The following is a 21,397-nucleotide window of genomic DNA, read 5'->3' as shown; positions in this document are numbered from 1 at the left end:
CACTGCTGAGACTTCCTAGCCATGTATCCTTCATTAAGTGTGTTTCTGAGCCTTGTTTTCCTCATTTGTAGGAGAATAAGGCCAAGACTAGATAAGGTGCCAGAAGATTCAACCTTCAAGGTTGATAGTAGGCAAAAGACCAATACCTTCTTTATAGAGTTGTTGTGAGAAATAAACCGTATCAAGAAGCAAAGCCAAGGGCTGGGAAGGTGACTCAGTGGTAGAGCGCTTGCCTTGCATACATGAGGCCCTGGGGTCGATTCCTCAGCACCACATAAGCAAAAAAGAAAAAAGCTGGAAGTGGCACTGTGGCTTAAGTGGTAGAGCGCTAGCCTTGAGCTGAAGAACTGAGGGACAACGCCCAGGCCCAGAGTTCAGGCCCCACAACCGGACCCCCCCCCCCCAAAAAAAGCAAAGACAGCCAGGTGCTGGTGACTCACGCCTGTAATCCTAGCTTCTCAGGAGGCTGAGATCTGAGGATCATGGTTCAAAGCCAGCCTGGGCAGGAAAGTCCAGGAAGTGGCACAGTGGCTCAAGTGGTAGAGTACTCACCTTGAGCTGAAGAGCTGAGGGACAGAGCCCAGGCCCAGAGTTCAAGCCCCACAACCAACCAAAAAAAAAAAAAAAAAAGCAAAGCGAGACACAATGAGATATCATGTCCATCTTTCAATTTAGCAAATGTTTTAAAAATAACACTCAACTTATGTCTATTTTGTGACTCTTATTCTACTGGGGTTTGAACTCACAACCTTCTGCTTACTAAGTGCCTTACCACTGAGCCACTTCTAACCCTTTGTTGTGCTGATTGTGTGTGTGTGGGGGGGGGTGTATGTGTGCCCGAGTGTGCTACTCCTGGGATGTGATCTCATGGCCTAGGTACTGTCTATGAGCTTTTTTGTACAAGGCTAGCATTCTAAAACTTGAGCCACATCTCCACTTCCAGCTTGTTGGTGTTTAGAGATAAGAGTCTCATGGACTTGGCTGCCCAAGCTGTCTTTACACCACAATTCTCAGACCTCAGCCTTAGGTAACTAGGATTACAGGCATGAGCCACCTGGGCCCACTTGAAAAAGAATCTCACTTACTGCTCAGACATGTACCTGGCTCTTGATCCTCCAATATTTGCTTCCAGTAATAGTTATGATGACAGGCACTGGCTACCATGCCAAGATTCTTAAAATTTTGATGACTTTTTTCCTCTGGTTTGCAATCAGACCAGAGGAAAATCAGCCCAAAGGAAAATTTAGCCTCCTGAGTAAGTAGAATTACAGACATAAACCAGCAGTGTCTGTTTTTTTATTTTATTTTATTTTATTTTATTTTATTTTGTCGGTTGTAGGGCCTGAACTCTGGGCTTGGGCATTGTCCCTTAGCTCTTCAGCTCAAGGCCAGCTGGTACTCTACCACTTGAGCCACAGCACCACTTCTGGCTTTTTCTGCTTATGTGGTGCTGAGGAATCGAACCCAGGGCCTCATGCATGCAAGGCAAGCACTCTACCACTGAGCCACCTTTCCAGCCCCCAGTGTCTGTCTCATAGATGACTTTTACCAGTAATTGACACAACTGTTTTTAGAAATAGTAACCTTAAAAATGCTTTTATCAAGCCAGGCACCAGTGGCTCATGCCTGTAATCCTAGCTACTCAGGAGGATCTGAGGATCACAGTTCAAAGCCAGCCTGGGCAGGAAAGTCCTTGAGACTCTTATCTCCAATAAACCACCAGGAAACTGGAAGTGGTGCTGTGGCTCAAGTGGTAGAGTGCTAGCCTTGAGCTGAAGGGCTGAGGGACAGTGCCCAGGCCCAGAGTTCAAGGCCCACAACTGACAACAACAACAAACAAAATGTTTTTAGCATCCAGGCACTGGTGGCTCATCCCTGTAATCCTAGTACCCAGGAGGCCAAGATCTGAGGATCATGGTTTGAAGTAAGCCCAGGCAGAAAAGTTCATGAGACACTTATCTTCAATAAACTAAAATATAAAAAAGAAAAAAGAAAAAGCCAGAAGCAGAGCTATGGCTCAACTGGTAGAGTGCTAGCCTTGAGCAAAAAAAGCTCAGGGACAGCACTAGTTCAAACCCCAGGAATGGCAAAAAAAATAAAATGTTTATATCTCATTATAGTGAAGGATGAATGTTACTAAAGTACTTTATGTATAAGTATAAAAGTAATGAAACACTAAAATTATAAACAAAGTTGAAGTATAAGAAAGAATAATAGTGAGAATGATTTGATTGAAGCACATTATGTGAATATATGAAAATATCACAATGAAATCCTTTTGTACTATTAATATATGGTTAAACAAGGGAAAAAAATCAAACCTTACCTTTAGATAGTAATAGACCAATTAAACAGAGCGACATATTTCAAGTTATCTGAATTCATACTTTATCCAAAAGTCATAATCATTTTTCCACTTGGCAATTTTGTCTTACCTCTCTTATTTTTAAAAATTCGATTAGTATATCCTGCCCATGTAATTGTAACTCCTCTGTACAGTATGTTCACAAATAAAATTAAATTAAATTAAATTTAAAAAAAAATTCGATTAGTAGATTAGCTCATCACTGATTAATGAAAGTGAAATACTTATGCCTCATTTTATTTCCAGAACTCTTTCCCAAAGAAATTGTTCAGGGCTAGGAAGGTGGCTCAGTGGTAGAGTGCTTGCCTTGGCATGCATGAGGCCCTGGGTTCGATTCCTCAGCACCACATAAGCAGAAAAAAAGCCGGAAGTGGTGCTATGGCTCAAGTGGTAGAGCACTAGCCTTGAGCTGAAGAGCTGAGGGACAGCGCCCAGGCCCAAAGTTCAGGCCCCATGACCGACAAAAAAAAAAAAAAAAAAAAAAAGAAATTGTCCAAAGTAGAGCTAAAGCCTGATAAAATCTTTGTCACAGTACAATCAATAATAACACTGCTGGAGAGCCAAATGGCTGTGCAGTACACAAGGGAAGAACAGTAAATTAGGCCTGATACCTGTTGCTCACTTCTGTAATCCTAGCTACTCAGGAGACTGAGACTTGAGGATTGTAGTTCAAAGTCAACCCAGGCAGTAAAGTCCATGAGACTCTTATCTCTAACTACCAAAAAGCTGGAAGTGGAGATGTGTCTCAAGTATATAATATTAGCCTTGAGTTGAAAAAGCTAGGAGAGAATACCCAGGTTCTGGGTTCAAGCCCTAGTACCAGCACAAACACACACCCAAACACACACACATACACGCACACACACCCCATAATAAATTATGAGCCTATATTGTAAACTATGGCTAATGTGTCCAAGAATGTGTAATTAAAATGGAAAAAGCTAAAATAAGAGGATGAAATGTTGACAACATAAAATGCACACAGCCATGTAAAACTAAGCAGAGAAAAACAGACTGTAAAGAAGCATGCCAAAGCTCAGTCACTTCTGCTTCTGGGTGGTAGAGTCATAGAACCACTCTTTCCACTCATATTCTCTATGGTAAGTACTTGTTAAATAATTTTAAATAACATTAAAAAGTTAAATTTTCGATTTTGATTGGATTTTAAATAATTTCACAATTTAAAATGAGCATGGTAAAATGGAGAATTCCAGCTCCCTTCACATCTAACCCACTGCTGCTCGTTCCTTCCTTCCTACCCTGGTTACATGATAGTATTGACCAGGGTGGAGCACGGAGCTGCTGATCTTTCATCATAACCAGCTCCTTAACCTTTATGACACACTTACCTCACCTGTGAATGGAGGCATGCTAATACCTCATCTCTCCATATGTTCATGGTACAGAAACCTCCTTGGTGGACCACAACTGGCTGAACAGCTAGGGCATCAGCAGGAGGAATACAAAGAGACCAGAGGCCACATAAGCCTCCTACACTCTGGTATGGCCCCTATTGGAGAACAGAGATCCAATGATGACTTCAGTGGAGTTTCTCAGCTACCCAGGATGATGGCTTTGAGTCAGAATGAGTTTGAGCTAAAAGAAATGAAGAACATTTTTCATTCTCTGATTTTGTTGCCAGAGAATCAGGCTACCATCCAGTATCATTATGAATGGTGTTCTAGCTCTCCTGGGTGTAATCATAGATTCTCAAATCTCCACTGTACTGGCATCAATCTCCTTCCATTCATCCATGTGTAATGGCTAATTGTTTTTAAAGTTCTTTACCCACCCTCCTGCCCAAGACCCTCCCACTGGTGCCTCTTACCAATCAAGTAGAATTAGCTTCTCCTCAGATGCAGTCTCCAGACTTCCACCATACTACCTTGTTGCCTACTCCACCCTAGCCTTTAGCCTTTATCATTCTGTGCTGCAGCCAGCTGTGCCCTTCACTCCATTAAAGACACTTCACGCTTCTCATCTGCAGGCCAAAGCCTGGGTTGTTACTCCAACACATCCCATTGGCCTGTCAAACTCCTGTCATCTCACAGTCCTTTACAAAGACCACCTCCTTCAAGAAGCTTTCCTGTATATCCACCCAAGCGTGATTCTTACTGCAGAAGCACCCTAGTATGTAATGCCTCTGACTCAGGTCAAGTTGCTTATCTACCCAGGCAAATTACCAAAGAGCCCTTTGTTCAAAATAGTGCCTCAATAAACAAGATCCAAGTGAATGCATGCATGCATGGATTATTTATGTGTGACTCAATCTCTGCAGTCCCTAATAGTGGGCTTTTCATGAAAAATGACATTTTCACAATCCCAGGTCAAAGCCCCTGGCCCTGATCGACTGCTCATTTCAAGGTGATAAACTGCCCATTTCCTGATACTCAATCCGGGTGTTCTAGAGGGCCTCCAGAAAGAAATTGAATGTAGGGAGGAAAACATGTGAGGGCATTACTGGTATCTGTAGTTACCTTCTTGGTTGGGTTCCAATCCTATCTGCTTTTATTCTTCTGGTCTGAAAAGTCCTGACTTCCTTTTTTCAAATGTATGTTTATTGTGGAAGTGAGGGATTACAGTTACATAGGTCAGGAAATGAGTACATTTCTTTCTGGACAGTGTCACCTCTTCCCACATTTTCTTCCAGTTTTTCCCTCCTGAATCCCCTTTCCCCCAAATTGTATAGTTTATTGTCAACATTAGTGTCTAGTAACACTGCTAAATTAGTTCACCTTTTGTCCCACCATATCTATGTTCCCCCTCCACAAAACAGATAAACTTACATACAAGACAAAAGGTACAGAAAACAAAAGAGCAACGAAGAAAAAAACACCAACATCTTGTTTCCATTTCTTGGTAAATAACATTTTATATGATCATATACACATAGTTATTAAGCCCTGGTGATCTTCTGAGAATATGCTCCTTTGGTCTCACTGTGTGAATATTTAGAGTCCTGTTTAATTTATCATGTCCAAGTATAATGGTTGTCTTTTGCCAGCCATTGTGTTTACTTACAGATTTATAGGCACACTCTAATTATTACAAATGAGGGAAACCATGCACCCTATGTTTCTTTGGCTTACTTGGCTTATAACCCATCCATATGGCATTTTTTTCTCTCTCCCTCTTCCCTTGCTCCACTCTCACACACACACATTTTCTATTATTTCTAACAACTAATGGAATTCTTATTTTTTTTTTCTAGACCTTTCATTCCTTCCATGATGTATTTCTGAGTCATTCTACTTACCCCTATGTATGGATCCAGAACATCTGGTTTGGACCACGAGTAAGATAAAAGTTGTTACTTTGCTCTCTAAAATTTTTCGTGCCTTTGCTAAAATTGGAGCCAAACATGAAGAGCACTTGCTCCCAGAACCTTTTCCCAACCTACAATTTACACAGGTTCCCTATGTGTATATAGCTATTTTAAACTTTTCACCTGCAAAACTCCTGGGTGGGAAAATCACCTCACAAATTAAATGGATTCCAGTCCAGCTGGCTCCAGTCCACGTGTTTGAAATGGATCAAATATAATTCTTTTCTCTTTAATGTTTGCCAGGTCAGAATTATAGTATTTCTAGATAGGCCTGGGAGTTCAAATATTTGACATATGCCTTTGCGTCACAGTGGAAATTATTTCCATTGTCACTTTCTACCTATTTCCTCAGGTTGACCTTCTGTACCTCTAGAGCTATATGTATGACATAAAACACCAAATGGAATCTTCTTGGCTGTGGGATGAGGCCAAGTGCTAAGACTCTCTCCCAGAACAGTAGCAGCTACCTGGGGCTTCAGTCCTCAAACTCTGACAGTAAGTGGTCTTGTATTTCACCATCTCAATGAAATGGCTGTGCAATGACTTTGCTTTTTTTTTTTTTTCCTCCAAATCAGATGAAAAAGAAGCAACAGTCTCTCCATCCCTAGGCCTCCTGGGAAGAATGGTGAAAGACCCAGGACAGGGGAGGCCAAAGGTCAATGGAGGAGGAGTTAGCCACCTGCATGGCTAAGGGTGACAGCTGCCACTCTAGGCTCAGTGCTCTGACCAGTCCTCTTGGTATATCCAGGATTTGTAACCACCTTCCTCAGAGAATGATGAGACTTCAGAAGGACTGGAGGCTACCTGAAGGCACAAGGTGACTGTGCTCCTTACAAGAAAAATGCTATGGGAGCCCAAGATGGAATCACAGCCCATTGGAAAGAAGTTAAAATAAAAAGGGAATGGGGAAGATGGTTACCTGTGCACTGGGTCATGTCACTACCCTGCTTAAAGTTCTTCAGTGGCTTCCTATTGCCCTTGGACTAAAACTCTATCTGCATGATCTGGACCCTCCATTTGACCTAGCCTCCACTCTTAGCCCCTTGGCCTTGCTCTCTGGATCTCCTGCCCCACCCCACTCCCTTCAGTTTATCTTGTTGTAAGGAAAATAAAATGGAGAAGCCACATTTTGAAAGGATCAGATCTTGGAGTCTTTATTAAAAGCTGGCAACTAGTGCCTGGCACTAGTGAGTCATGCCTATAATCCTAGCTACTTAGGAGGCTGAGATCGTAGGATTGTAGTTCAAAGCCAGCAAGAAAGTCCATGAGACTCTGATCGCCAATAAACCACCAGAAAACCGGAAGTGGCACTGTGGCTCAACTGGTAGAGCACTAGCCTTGAGCTGAAGAGCTGAGGGACAGAGCCCAGGCCCAGAGTGCAAGCCCCATGACCGATAAAAATAAATAAATAAATGCTGGAGACTGCATGCTAGACTCCTGTGTCAAAGACCAGTCAGCAAATACACTTAACACTGTTAGGAAACTGAGCCATGAAGGCCAGAGAAGAAAGAAAGAACAAAAACAATACCAACAAACCAATTCAGCTCCAATAGTCCCTGGTGACTGTAGAAGAGCCAGGACACAGGAGACAGGACAGAAACACTGGAGACATGTGACATGGCATAATGGCTCCTGAACTGGTCCAGGCCTAAATAGGGTCAGGTCAGGGGCAGGGTCACAAGAAATTCCCAGTCCCGCACTGGACTGACAGGTTTAGTAACCTATCAGCCACGTGCCTGCCCACTGCCTCCAGGGATTCAGACACACCCATCACCTGGGGGGCTTCACCTTCCCCTAACATGAAGACAAGATGCTATATCCTACCATCCATCATGTGGCCAAGATGGCACTGGCCAGACTCAAACTCTCGGTTTCAATCTAACAAGTGCTCAGCAAGATTTTTGCACAAGAAATTCCCTCTGCCAGTGCTGCTCTTTTCTTGCATTCTATTCCCACATCTTCTTCTTCTGTTGGTCTCGGTTGAAACACCATCCTTTCCTTGTCTGCATCTGTGTATCTACCCATCTATGCTGCTCCACCCCATTCCTCTCCTTTCATTATCCAGTTTGCCCTGCAGGTTTTTATTTTCCTTTGTGCTATTGAGCAAGTTCATATATGATTTTTCAATCTGACACCCTGGATGTACATTCTTTGAGACAGAGGAATTTTGATGAAACTGGGAAAAATGCAAAACTTGAAGGGGTGATGCTGGGTTCAGATCTTACTTTGTTTTTAAAAAAAATCTCCAGTGATTGAAAAAATAGCCTCTACGTGATTATAAATAGATATTGAGCAAACCTGCTTTGGATGTTGACCTAGGTCATAAAAGGACTGCAACACACACACACACACACACACACACACACACACACACACACAAATACAATAAACATGATATTGAATGTATGCTTGAGAATATATCAGAGCCTTCTGTAAACTGCCCATTATTGGTCATAGAAGTTAAAGCATTATTTTGCCAGTTGAAATTATTCCAGCTTTTTGTTCTTACTTTGCTGTTATGGGCTATTGTTGATTATATCTAGCTTTCATTTACCTCTGCACCCTTGGTCAGCTAAGAAACTACTCCGCCTTAATGGACTTACAGGAAAGGACATTCCATGGGCTGGGAAGGTGGCTCAGTGGTAGAGTGCTTGTCTCACATGCATGAAGCCCTGGGTTCGATTCCTCAGCACACATAAGCAGAAAAAAGCTGAAGTGGCACTGTGGTTCAAGTGTAGAGTGCTAGCCTTGAACTGAAGAGCAGGGACAGCACCCAGGCCCAGAGTTCAGGCCCCGTGACCAACAAAAAAAAAAAAAAAAGAAAGAAAGAAAGAAAGAAAAGAGAAAAGGAAAGGACATTCCAGGTTAGTGCTAAAATAAATGGATGATATTTATTAAGAACTCAATGTGTCAAGCCCATGACCTATCCTAAACACTTTATATGCATGATCTCATTTAATCTTATGGCTATTTTTATATAATAATGAGAGAGAAAATGGGAGATTCCTAAAATCATATAACTAGTCAATAGTATAGTAGTCTGCTTTATAACATGTGAAGTTATGTATAACCCAAATTATGCTAAGGAATTTATGATACGATAAGCAAATTCAAAGGACCCACAGATATCTAGAAGGAAGAATAAAGTGTGTTGTGAGCAAAATAAGCACTTTATTCTTAGAGCAGAATAAAATGTAAAAGTCCTTTGAAACAGAAACCTTTCCCGTCAAACTCTTTTGTCTTACTCGATTTTGTGTTGCTGTAATACAACATCACAAACTAAGAAATTTATAATGAACAGACATTTATCAGTTCATAGTTCTAGAGTCTGGGAAGTCAAAGATCAAAGGTTGGCTTGCTGTATCATCCCAAGATGGAAATGAAGAGAGAAAAAAATACAGGAAGCTCAGTGTGTGCTTTTATAGAGAGCTCACACTGATGAGCAGATACCCATTCCCATAGTGAGGGCATTAATCCATTTATGAGGGTAAAACCCTCATGGCCTAAGCACCTTTTTTATGTATATGTGTGTGTGTGTGTGCTTGAACTCAGGGCCTAACATTCTTCCTTGCCTTTTTCACTCAAGGCTGGCTTTCTACCACTTGATCCACAGCTCCATTTTCAACTTTTACTTAGTTAATTGGAGATAAGAGTCTCATAGACTTTTCTGCCCCAGTTGACTTCACAACTTGATCCTCAAATCTTATCTCCTGAGTAGCTAGGATTACAAGCTGAGTAATTAGTGCCTAAGTATCTCTTTTTCTTATTTATTGTGAAAATACTGTACCAAGGGGTTACAATTACATGGGCAAGGGGCTGGGAAGGTGGCTCAGTGGTAGAGCGCTTGCCTTGCATGCCTGAGGCCCTGGGTTCAATTCCTCAGCACCATATAAGCAAAAAGAAAAAAGCTAGAGTTCCGGGAAGATGGCGGAGGAGAAGCTGGAATCTGAACAAGCTCTCGCATAGGAGTTCCAGTCAACAGTCCTAAGCCAGAGAATCACACCAAGTGTGCCATCACAGGACAGAGAGTTAGACAAGAGAGGGGAAGCCAAGGAAACACATCAGCTGCCGCTCCGGCGGCGCCGCGGAGTCATACCTGAGACACAGAGAGTCGGGGACGAAGGAGCCAGATGCAGCGGACGAGCGGATTCTACTCAACACCAACAAGAACCGACAAGGAGCGAACATCTTCATCCTGCTGTTTGCAGACCAGAGACGACCCAGGATCCAAGACTCGGCTGTAACCCCCGCTTTCACTATATTTGATGTCAGTATAACATGTGGAGGAGATGGGGACAAACAAGTTGTTTAAGGATTCAGGTGGACCTGTTGCAACAATGAGAAGTACAAAATGTCATGTCAAAACCAGCTTTACAATGTCGGTGTGGGGGGGGGGAGGGGGGTATAATTGGGTGGGGGGAGGGGGGTAAAATTGGGTGGGGGGAGGGGGGAGGCGGGGAAGGGAAGTGAAGGGTAAACAAAGCAGGAGGCTGCAATGCTTGGTAAGAAATGTATGCATTATCCTGCCCATGTAATTGTAGCCCCTCTGTACAGTATGTTCTCAAATAAAATAAAAAAAAAAAAAAAAGAAAAGAAAAAAGCTAGAAGTGGCGCTGTGGCTCAAGTGGTAGAGCGCTAACCTTGAGCTGAAGAGCTGAGGGACAGCGCCCAGGCCTAGAGTTCAGGCCCCACGACCGGACCCAAAACAAACAAACAAACAAAAATTACATGGGCAAGATAATGAGTACATTTCTTATCAAGCATTGTAGCCGCCTTTGTTTCCCCTTCCCATCCCATCCCCCCTCTGCCCTCCCACCCTCCTCCCCCCTCCCTACCAAAGTTATAAAGTTCGTTTTCGACATAACGACTTGTACGTCTCATTGTTGCAATGGGTCCACCTGTATCCCTATTTAAACGATTTGTTTTTTCCCTTCTCCTCCACAAATTATACCAACATCAAATACAGTGAAAGCAAGGGTTATAAGTGGGGGAAGGACATACAAAGCAACAAAGAAATAATCTTATAAATGTGTTAGAAACAATCACATGAAAGAAAAAAACATTTGAATATATATCTTAGGGTTCATTTCCCTAACATCAACTTATCTGACCTTTTCTGCTTGACTCAGACATATACTAGTTATTGCAAATAAGGGAAACCATGGGACCTATGTTTTACCTATGGCTTACTTCACTTAATATAATTTTTTCCAAGTCTTTCCATTTCCTAACAAATGGGGCAATGTCATTCTTTCTGATGGAGGCATAGAATTCCATTGTGTATATATACCACATTTTCTTGATCCATTCATCTGCTGAGGGGCATCTGGGTTGGTTCCATATCTTAGCTATGGTAAATAAGGCTGCAATAAACATAGTTGTGCTGGTAGCTTTAGTGTGGTCTTGTTTGTGAATGTTTGGGTAAATGCCCAAAAGTGGGATTGCTGGGACATAGGGAAGCTCTATGTGGAGTCTTTTGAGAAACCTCCATACTACGTTCCAAAGTGGTTGAACAAGTTTACACTCCCACCAACAATGCAGTAAGGTTCCCTTCTGTCCACATCTCCTCCAGCATCTGTTGTTATTAGAGTTCTTGATTATAGCCATTCTAACTGGGGTGAGGTGGTATCTCAACTATACCTCTTAAAGTTCCCACTTCTCAATATTGTTCCAATGAGGAAGAAGTTTCTAATAAATGCATTAAACCACAACATCTCCAAAAACAAGAATAATAACACAAGCATATCCAGAAATGACCTATTTTATTATTTATTATTCTTCTAGCAAAATACTAAGTGCATTTGTTTTCTCACATATGTAATTATGTGCAAAATCCACAACCCTGTTGTTCTCAGAGTCACACTTAAATGAATCTGGTAGTGAAAATTTGGTAGAAGTAGCCTGTATTTATGTAGGATTGAATTCAGGTTTCAAAAGTTCTAAGCAAATCCTATAGAAAAAAAAAAGAAAAACTCTATGTATATATCATATATCATATTTATGGTTACTACCTAGACTAATTATTTTTTTTTTTGGTCATGGGGCTCAAGCTATGGCCCTCAGCTCTTCAGCAGAAGGCCAGTGCTCTACCACTTGAGCCACAGTGCCACTTCCCATTTTCTGGTGGTTTATTGGAGTTAAGAGTCTCACGGACTTTCCTGCCTGGGCTGGCTTTGAACCACGATCCTCAGATCTCAGCCTCCTAAGTAGCTAAGATTGCAGGTATGAGCCACTGGCGACCAGCTAAAACTAATTTTTTTATTGTCAAGGAATGTACAGAGGGTTTACAGTTACATAAGTGAGATAAGAAGTACATTTCTTGTCAAACTTGTTACCCCTTCCCTCGTTTTTTTCCCATTTTCCCTCCCAATACCCTCCCCCAAATTGAACAGCTTATTTTCAACATATTGTCTTGTGAATATCGCTATTGCATTGGTTCTCCCTTATTGCATTGGTTCTCCCTTGTCCTTTGTCTCACCATTCTGTTGTTTCCCTTCCCTTCCCTAATTCAACTAAATGTATATACAATACCAGGTACCAAAATCAAATACAGTGACAACAGGGGATATACCATAGGGGGAACAACATACAAATGAGACAAGAAATCTCATAGTACCTTCAAATCAACAACAATAGCTGGGTACCAGTGGCTCACACCTGTCATCCTAGCTACTCAGGAGGCTGAGATCTGAGGATTGTGGGTCAAAGCCAGCCAGGGAAGAAAAGTCCATAAGACTCTTATCTCCAATGAACCACCAGAAAACTGGAAGTGGCTCAAGTGGTAGAACGCTTGCCTTGAGCTGAGGGACAGCGCCCAGACCCAGAGTTGAAGCCCCACAACTGACAAGACAGAAAGAAAGAAGAGAGAGAGAGAGAGAGAGAGAGAGAGAGAGAGAGAGAGAGAGAGAGAGAGAGAGAGAGAGAGAGAGAGAGAGAGAGGCTGGGAAGGTGGCTCAGTGGCAGAGCGCTTGCCTTGCATGCCTGAGGCCCTGGGTTCGATTCCTCAGCACCACATAAGCAAAAAGAAAAAAGCCGGAAGTGGCGCTGTGGCTCCAGTGGTAGAGCGCTAGCCTTGAGCTGAAGAGCTGAGGGACAGCACCCAGGCAGGCCCAGAGTTCAGGTCCCACGACCGGACCCCAAAAAAAAAAGAGAGAGAAAGAAAGAAAGAAAGAAAGAAAGAAAGAAAGAAAGAAAGAAAGAAAGAAAGAAAGAAAGAAAGAAAGAAAGAAAGAAAGAAAGAAAGAAAGAAGGAAGGAAAAAGGAAGGAAGGAAGGAAGAAAGAAAGAAGGAAAGAAAGAAAGAGAGAGAAAGACCTCTTGCATCCATGTCTTGGAGTTCATTTCACTTAGCATCATCTTACATGGTCAGAAAGACTTGGAAAAAATCATATTAAGTGAAGTAAGCCAGACCCAAAGAAACATAAGTGTAATGGTTTCCCTTATTTCAATAAATAGTAGACATCTAGGATAATCTTAGCAGATGAGCAGAATAGCTCAATAGCTATGGACATATGACCATATAGGATGACTTTATTTTTTTGGTCTTAGGGCTTGAACTCTGGGCCTGGGCACTGTCCCTTAGTTCTTCAGCTCAAGACAAGTGCTTTACCACTTGAGCCACAGTGCCACTTCCAATTTTCTGAATGGTTTTTTGGATATAAGCGTCTCACAGACTTTCCTGCCTGGGCTGGCTTTGAACTGCGATCCTCAGATCTCAGCCTCCTTAGTAATTAGGATTACAGGCGTGAGCCACAGCACCCAGCTAAGACTAATTTTTTAATAGGAAATTTCTACTTATGTTAGGAAGTTTATGGAAGCAGGAGTTTGCCTAGTTTAAGAGTCTGACTCTGCCTTTGGAAGGTAGTCATGAATATTCATGTATGACCTATGAAAGATCTGTGTGTGTGTGTGTGTGTGTGTGTGTGTGTGTGTGTGTGTGTGTGTGTGTGTGTGTGTGTGTGTGTGTGTGTGTGTGTGTGTGTGTGTGTACTGGAGACTCAGGGTCTTACCTCTTGCTCAGCTTTCTTGCTCACATCTCATGTTCTACCATTTGAGCCAAGACTCCAGTTTATGATTTTGCTGGTAAATTAGAAATGGAGTCTCACAAACTTTTCTGTTTTAACTAGCTGAAAACCATGATCCTCTTGATCTGAGCCTCCTGAGTAGCAGGATGACAGGCATGAGCACATGCGCCTGGCCTGACAGGCTTTTATGGAGGTCAAACACATTAAATTTCAGGCTCATCCATGGTCACTCAGTGGACCATACTGTCCCATTGCAAGTATCCTTGTATTACACCCATGGTGTGATAACCAGGAACACTTTGACAGGAGACAGGGGGAAATCCTCACCTTTCTAGTTGCGGGTAACAACATCCCTTGTTCTTTTCCCCAACCAAGAGACAAATTCTTCCACCAACTCAATGTTTGGCCTAGGATAAAGGACAGAGACAGAAGGTCAAAAGGACAACACAAAGGATGGAAGAAATTGAAAACTCCCACAGAGGCTCCAGAAAACACATCTGTCTCTACTCCTCACTCAGTGCACTTGGTGAGGAGGCAGGCAGGGAGGGCTCACCCCTTATACTCCTCATCCTCTTAGACTTATAGAAGAGATTTATATCTTCACCTTTTCCAGGGGTACATGAAGGACAAATCTTTAAAAAAACAAACCTTTGCTGTAAATAAGGACAGTCAGATGTGGAAAGGAATAAGAAAGCAGTCAAGACCAGACAGTATATAAAAATCAGACTTGTGACATTTCAACTAGGTCAAAGCATATCTTAAATTCTCAAAACAAAAGTAATATTAAGTACACTATGTGGGAACTTGTAGGATTCACTTGGAATTAGGGAGAGGTAAAAGGTAGGGATGGAGTAGAAGCGTAGAAGGATGGGGTGAGTCTATCAAAAGAATAAGCAAGCATTCTGGGAAGTTGGCTCAGTGGTAGAGTGCTTATCTCACATGCATGAGGCCCTGGGTTCAATTCCTCAGCACCACATAAGCAGAAAAAAGCCAGAAGTGGCACTGTGGCTCAAGTAGTAGGGCGCTAGCCTTGCTGAAGAGCTGAGGGACAGCGCCCAGGCCCAGAGTTCAGGCCCACAACCGACAAAAAAAAAAAAAAAAAGAACAAGCAAGGCAATGAGATGCATGCAGATAAGGAGGCACCCCTAATCTTTACATGGTCTTCATCCTGAAATGGAGACCATTTGCCAGGTCCAAGAGTGTCACATGCTGGGTGCCAGTGGCTCACACCTGTAAGCCTAGCTACTCAGGAGGCTGAGGTCTGAGGATCATGGTTCAAAGCCAGCCTGGGCAAGAAAGACCATGAAACAATGAGTCAATCATAGAAAAAGCTGGAAGTGGCACTGTGGCTCAAATGGTAAAGTGCTAGCCTTGAGCAAAAGAATTCAAGGATAGTGCCAGGCCCAGAGTTCAAGCTCCATGACTAGAAACAACAACAACAACAAAAAAAAAAAAAAAAAAAGAGTGTCACAGACTTTTCTGAAGTCTCCAGAGTTTGCTAAGCTAAGGGAAATCAATGTATTTCATTTTCTATAATCAACATGGGGTCTTCAAAGCCACTGCCCTGCCTGTCTGGATTTATGTCTGTTCACTTAATTACACTGTCTGTGAGTCCCTCTAGACAACACAGTTAAGACTATTCTGCTGAATTGCAAAGGTCTTCCATTGCACTTGGCAGTTCATTCCCCTACCACATCTCCCCAGCAAATCATTATAAATCAACATCTTCCAAACAGCTGAACCAGAAATTACCAAGAGGATATATGGACCAAATGCATAGGGAGGCCAGGATGAGATGTAAACACTCAGGAAAAGTGTCTGATGAAGGAACAAAGAGATATGAGTGAATAGAGGTTGTTCTTCTATTATATGGAATGAAATGATATAGGCAAAAATGTTTCTGTCAGGCTACTGGAGGGCAGAGGCAGCCGAGAAGAGCCATTTCCTTATATACCACCTATCCCAGTCATTCTTCAGGGGCACTAGCCTGAAACCGCTCAAACTTGCAAAACAAGTTATGTGCTAAAAGTTCCTGCTGACCCCGGCCATATAAACCCTGTTACAACCAGACTCTGGGTGGCCTCTCTGATCCTGACCAGGGAGTTCGCCTGGGAGCATACCCCAATAAACTTTTCTTTCTTCACCTTTATCTCCTCCTGTGTGTTCTTTCCTCACCTAAAACTTTACAGGTTCCTTTCTGAGGTCATCTGTGAGACTAATGTTTATACTTTCCACTCTCATCTCTCCCAACTACCATCTTTAGGATCCATAGCATCAGCCTAAGTAGAGCCAATGAGGAAGCCAATGTCCAGTACAGAAAGGACACGCTGTCTACTAGAGAGACTGCTGACTTCTGAAAGATTCCAATGTTCCATGGAACAGGACTTCTCTACAGGAGATAGAATTGGTAGCTTTGAGCTCCAGCAATTTCCAACATTTCATCTTGAGGGTCAAAGAGGGGGCAGATACCCTGGACATCTACTCTTTCCTTCACTGAGTGACAATGACATTGTGCTAAATGCTTTACAAATATTCTTTTAGAGCAGTCTATGCATGGACTCACAATTATCAACACTTCCATCAGAGTGGTAATTGTTCTAATCAAGGAACCTACATCACTACATCATTAGTACCCAGAGTCCATAGTTTACTCCAGGGTTCACCCTCAGTGGTGTGATGGCATGTCCACCCCTGTAGTAACCTGTAGAAAAGTCTCTGCCCTTAAAATGCTTCAGGGCTCCTCCTGTCCATCCCTCCCTCCTCCAACCCCTTACCATCACAGTCTCCTTAGTTTTGTCTTTTCCAGAATGCCATATAGTTGGAATCATAAAGGAGATAGCCTTTCCAGATTAGGTTCATTCTCTTAATAATAAGCATTTAAGATTCCTTCTTATCGAGCTGGGAAGGTGGCTCAGTGGTAGACCGCTTGCCTTGCATGCATGAGGCTCTGGGTTCGATTCCTCAGCACCACATAAGCAAAAAGAAAAAAGCCGGAAGTGCCACTGTGGCTCAAGTGGTAGAGCGCTAGCCTTGAGCTGAAGAGCTGAGGGACAGTGCCCAGGCCCAGAGTTCAGGCCCCATTACCGGAACCAAAAAAAAAACACACACACACAAAAGATTCCTTCTTATCTTCTTTTTATGACTCCATAGCTCATTTCTTTTTAGTGCTGAATAATATTCTATTGTCTGGATATACCACAGATTATACTTTTATCTCTTGAAAGATCTGAATGTTTCCAGGTTTTGAAGAATTATAAAAAAGAGTAATATCAATGTCTGAGGGTAGGTTTTTTTTGTGTGCTTTTGCTTCATTTGGTAAATACTTAGGAGGTCACTGCTAGACCTGATGCGTTACCTTTACACTTTGCCTGTTGCTCTCACGCCTGCCTGTACTGCCTGGAGGAGAAGCCCTTTCGCCACTGTGGCAGAGGCAGTCTGTGCTAAGGAAGGAGGATGGAGAAGCCAGGGAGTCCCTGGAATAGCCATATCAGTCCTGGACTGCAAGCATCAGACTTTTTAATTACATGAAAAAGATCCCTTTTTGGTTGAGCCATTGTGGACTGCTTGCTGTGTCAGTCAAACTTAGTCCTAACTATTGTAGAAACCTTCTCCATGACTTAAGATCATTTGGAATTAGCATGTGTGGGCAGTAGGCTTGGGTCCTAAGGATTGTCATTCTAGGGGGATAGTTGTACAGGTCCCTTTTCAATATTTATTCTTGATTTAAGTTCCACCTAAATCTTAAAATCTTTTACCTTTTCTTTTCTTTTTTTTTTTTTTTTTGCGGGGGTGGGGGGTCCGGTTGTGGGTCCTGAACTCTGGGTCTGGGCGCTGTCCCTCAGCAATTCAGCTCAAGGCTAGTGTTCTACCACTTGAGCCACAGCGCCACTTCTGGCTTTTTTCTTTTTGCTTATGTGGTGCTGAGGAATCGAACCCATAGCCTCATGCATGCAAGGCAAGCACTCTACCACTGAGCCACCTTCCCAGCCTCTTTTACCTTTTCTTTACAGTTGAGATTACCTCCTCCCAAAAGGAAGCTGGAAGGAAAAAGGCAATCCTCACTGGCAGTGCTGGTGGCAGGGGAGAAAAGGACTGACCCCCTCCTTCCTCATTAAATACCCAGCTGGGAATGTGAAAACACCATCTGCATTTTGGTACCTGCTGGGCAGAAGATGTGCATTCTGAGCACAGAGAGAATCCATTTGCTTTTATGAGAGTGGTTTTTTCCCCTTCCTGTGAAAGTCCTATTATAAAAACAATTAGTCTCATTGAAGGATTCTGTTCTGCAAAAGAACTAATTCTCTGCACAGCTGCTCATCCTTAGAAACAGCCCAAGTACCAAAGGGAGGGTGATCCTGATGCTTCTGCAGAATCTGCTTCTAGAGCCTGGGCCAAGACTGAAGCTGGCCTTACCCCGAACCTCCAGAAGAGTGGAAGCCGTTGGCCCACCCCTGACCTACAATCCCAGCCAGCCAGTAACCCAGAGACAGGGCCTAGCAGTGCTGTTCTGTGGTCAAGAGGTTGCAGTGCCACAAGTCAAAGAGGAGAAAGGAGCTAAAAGTTAACTGGATCATGTTGGGGGCAGACGGGAAACTCAGATCCCCAAACCCTATTCAGCAGATCTCTGCTACAATGGGCTCTTTTCTACGTCTTTAATTTTGTTGCATGCCTCTACAAAATATTTGGCATATACTGTTGTAAGGGAACTCAGTCACGAGAAACAAAGAAGCTATTTTGAGAGGCGGAGTCGGGAGTCTTTGTTAGAAAGCTGATGACTGCAGATGGACTCCTGTCACAAAGAACTACAGCCTCTCAAACACACTTAAAACTGTCAGAAAACTAAGCCATGAGAGCAGGGAAGAAAAGAAAGAGCAGAGAAAAAATACCAACAAACCAGATCCACACCAATGGAGGGCTGAAGTGGGACACCATGGTGACCAATGGAGAGTCAGAAGACAGGAAACATGAGAACAGGAGGCCTGGCAAAATGGCACCTAAGTTGGTCCAGGCCTAAATAGGCTCAATGTCAGGGGGCACACTCACAGGAAACGAGCCTCTCTATTTCCAACCACAGGACTGACAGATTCAGTAACCTGTCGTTCAAGTCTCTTCCCCTGCAGCTAGGAATTCAGGCACCCTCAACACCGGGGATGGAACTTCACCACCTCTACAATGAAGACAAGATGGCACCAGTTAAACCCAACTGCCTATCATTCACCACGAGGCCAAGATGGTGCTGCTTAGACTCAGCATCTTTTTGTTGTTGTTGTTGTTGTTTAGACTCAGCATCTTTATTTCAGTACAAGGCCTTGATTTAATCCCCGGAAGACCCTTTCAAAGTACCTATATGTATATACAAAAGTAAGTAGATAGAGAGAGAGAGGAATCAGATTACTAAACAGATTTTTATTGAAATATATCATATTTTGTCAAAATCAACTTTTCTACTGGTTGTAGACACCCCAGAGATATTTTCTATCCTTTCCATATTGTTTTTACAAATCATCTTCTATTAAAATGGTCTCTTTTGAGTTAGTGAGCTTTTACCTACTTTTAAATAACCTACTTTGAATCCCATCCCTGCCCCCGAAACTCATGTCTGGTATGTGGTCACAGGGGCCTGAAGTCAGTAAGCTACTGGCAGGTGCTGAATATCCTAATGTGTCTCCATGTAGATGTGCCAGGTAAGAGTGTAGCTGCCAGACAGATGCTTAAAGGGCAGTCACCTATGTTGGGAGTATGATCTTGCAAAGTTGTTTTGTTGTTATATTGTTAGTTTGCTTTTGTTTCAGATAAGACTCCAGAGGAATCAGCTGTTGCTGCAGCAGCAACAGAAGCACCCTAGTTCCAGCAGCATCCCTAGTTCCAGGCCTACCAGTCCCAGCTACGCAGGCCACAGCTAGGTAGAGACAGGTCTGTCTCCAAGCCTTGGCCTTCCTTCTCTTGGGTCCCATATAGCACATGAGCAGGCCAATCTGGGACCGTGTATGTGCATTCATGTAAGTGTGTATATAAATATGCACAACCCCTCATGTGGGATTCAGTTTTCACCACGTGGCAGTAAGAAAAAACTTACCTCAGTATGGGGGCATCTGGAATGGCATCCACCCCTGGGCCCACACATACCAGAAAGACAAAGTTGCTTGAGGTGAACAAGAAGAGGCCCTTGGGCACAAACACACTGTAGCACATGAAGGACTATTTAGGGAGGGTGGCAACAGCCCCAGCACTAATCCAGGGACACACAGGCATTAGCCATATAGGGACGGTGCAGTCCCCAGGCCCTGTCGTTCCTTCCCTTAGGTCCAATATAGAATAAGATCAGGCCAGTGCTGGGTGCCAGTGGCTCACACCTGTAATCCTAGCTACTGCAATCCTTCATTATTCTGACACCCTTTTAGGGTGACGTAGAATTAACTTCACTCACCATAACACTAAATTCTTCCCCAGAAGCATTTGCCTCTACTATTCTTTTTAATGTGCTATATGGTTTTATGCTCAGGAGTATGCCCCTTTATAATATATATGTCTTTCTTATATGGAAAATGTGTAAGTTTCCCCAGTAAAAAGTCCCTTGCTTTCTTTGTTCAGGAATGTTTTGCTTTGAGAGTTATTTCCAGTATAATCCTTAACTTCCTACAAATAATAGAACTTTCTTCATTCCTTTTACCTGGTTGTGCAGACTGACTTTCATGCACCCCACAGGAAAACCCTTTGCTTTAGATTACAGAGTAACCCTGGTTTGTGCTTCTGCTGATTCTAGTGGTTAAATAAACCCACTATGGTGGATCTCCAGCAGCCAAGATGATGTCTGTCACTCAATACAGAGTTAGGAAGAGATGGACACAATCAGCTCTAGAAGTCTGGGAAGAGCAGGAAAGCATTGCATGGAACAGATGGGGGTGCGTGGTCCCTTCTCCTATCCCTTCCCTGAGCCTGCTGCTCTAGTGTTAGGCAAGGAGGTAGACCAGAAGGCCAAAACTTTGTCCATATCCATCAGTCACATGTAGTAAGATGAAGTTGATTTCTTTCATTGGCCATTATCAGCAATTGATAGTCCCCATGCTCTGCTGCTGTCAGGGGCCATAGCCCAGGTAGCGCCTTCACCTGCTGGCAGGTACTCTGTGGCATGGCTGTCCCTAGTTGGTGGCTTTGCATTAGAGGAAAAGACATCCAGCCAGGGCTCCATGGCTCCCTCTCCCATGAATCTGCCCCAATTTAATCCTCCTCAAAATGTGATCGCCCACTCATTCCTCCAACCTTTCTTCATATGTCATGGAAGAAAGGAGTGTTAGCCAGCCTGGCTTGCCTGAGGGCAGTCAATTTTCAGGACTTCATTCTACTCTGTGGGCTACACTTAGGATTTTGAAAGAAAAAAAATAGAAAAACATAATAGGGAATTTGATTTTTGTCAGTAACTTTGTCATATGCTTTATAGCAAAAAAAAAGCTTTCATGTTACTTCATTTACTTAAAGAGGAAGAGAAGAGAGGAAGCTGAAGAGGAAGAAGAAAGAGGGAAAGAAGAAAATGCTAGATATGGATGAAGTCAAAGGTATCCATTTTCAGCCCTAAACTTTCCTCTATCCTCTTGCTATAACCACTGAAAATCTCTTGGTCTGAAAAGGCTATCTCTTTACAAGAGACTAGCGTGCCTCCTACTTGCTGCATACCATAGACTAATGC

The 21,397-nt window shown here is 43.0% G+C and overlaps 1 protein-coding gene across 2 annotated transcripts in view; it reads left to right on the top strand.

The window, feature by feature from the left end:
- Window positions 1–6,803, top strand: part of LOC138818342 (protein FAM124A-like) — a 61,431-nt gene extending 54,628 nt beyond the window's left edge. Inside the window, exons 4-6 of one of the 2 annotated variants that reach the window (XR_011369071.1) lie at window positions 5,577–5,660; window positions 6,043–6,185; window positions 6,266–6,803. Coding sequence is in view for 1 of the 2 variants with exons in the window: in XM_070009343.1 (XP_069865444.1) it covers window positions 5,577–5,669 (93 nt within the window). In the remaining variant the exon portion in view is untranslated. Of the gene's footprint in view, window positions 1–5,576; window positions 5,756–6,042; window positions 6,186–6,265 lie in introns of those variants that run through there. The other variant, XM_070009343.1, reaches the window with a different exon arrangement.
- The last annotated feature ends 14,594 nt before the right edge of the window (window positions 6,804–21,397 follow it).

The sequence above is a fragment of the Dipodomys merriami genome, unplaced genomic scaffold (assembly GCF_024711535.1).
Source record: "Dipodomys merriami isolate MVZ:Mamm:240054 unplaced genomic scaffold, mDipMer1.0.p SCAF_738, whole genome shotgun sequence".
NCBI lineage: Eukaryota > Metazoa > Chordata > Mammalia > Rodentia > Heteromyidae > Dipodomys > Dipodomys merriami.
Note: the sequence above shows the minus strand (reverse complement) of the source record. Positions and strands in the feature narration are given on the sequence as shown.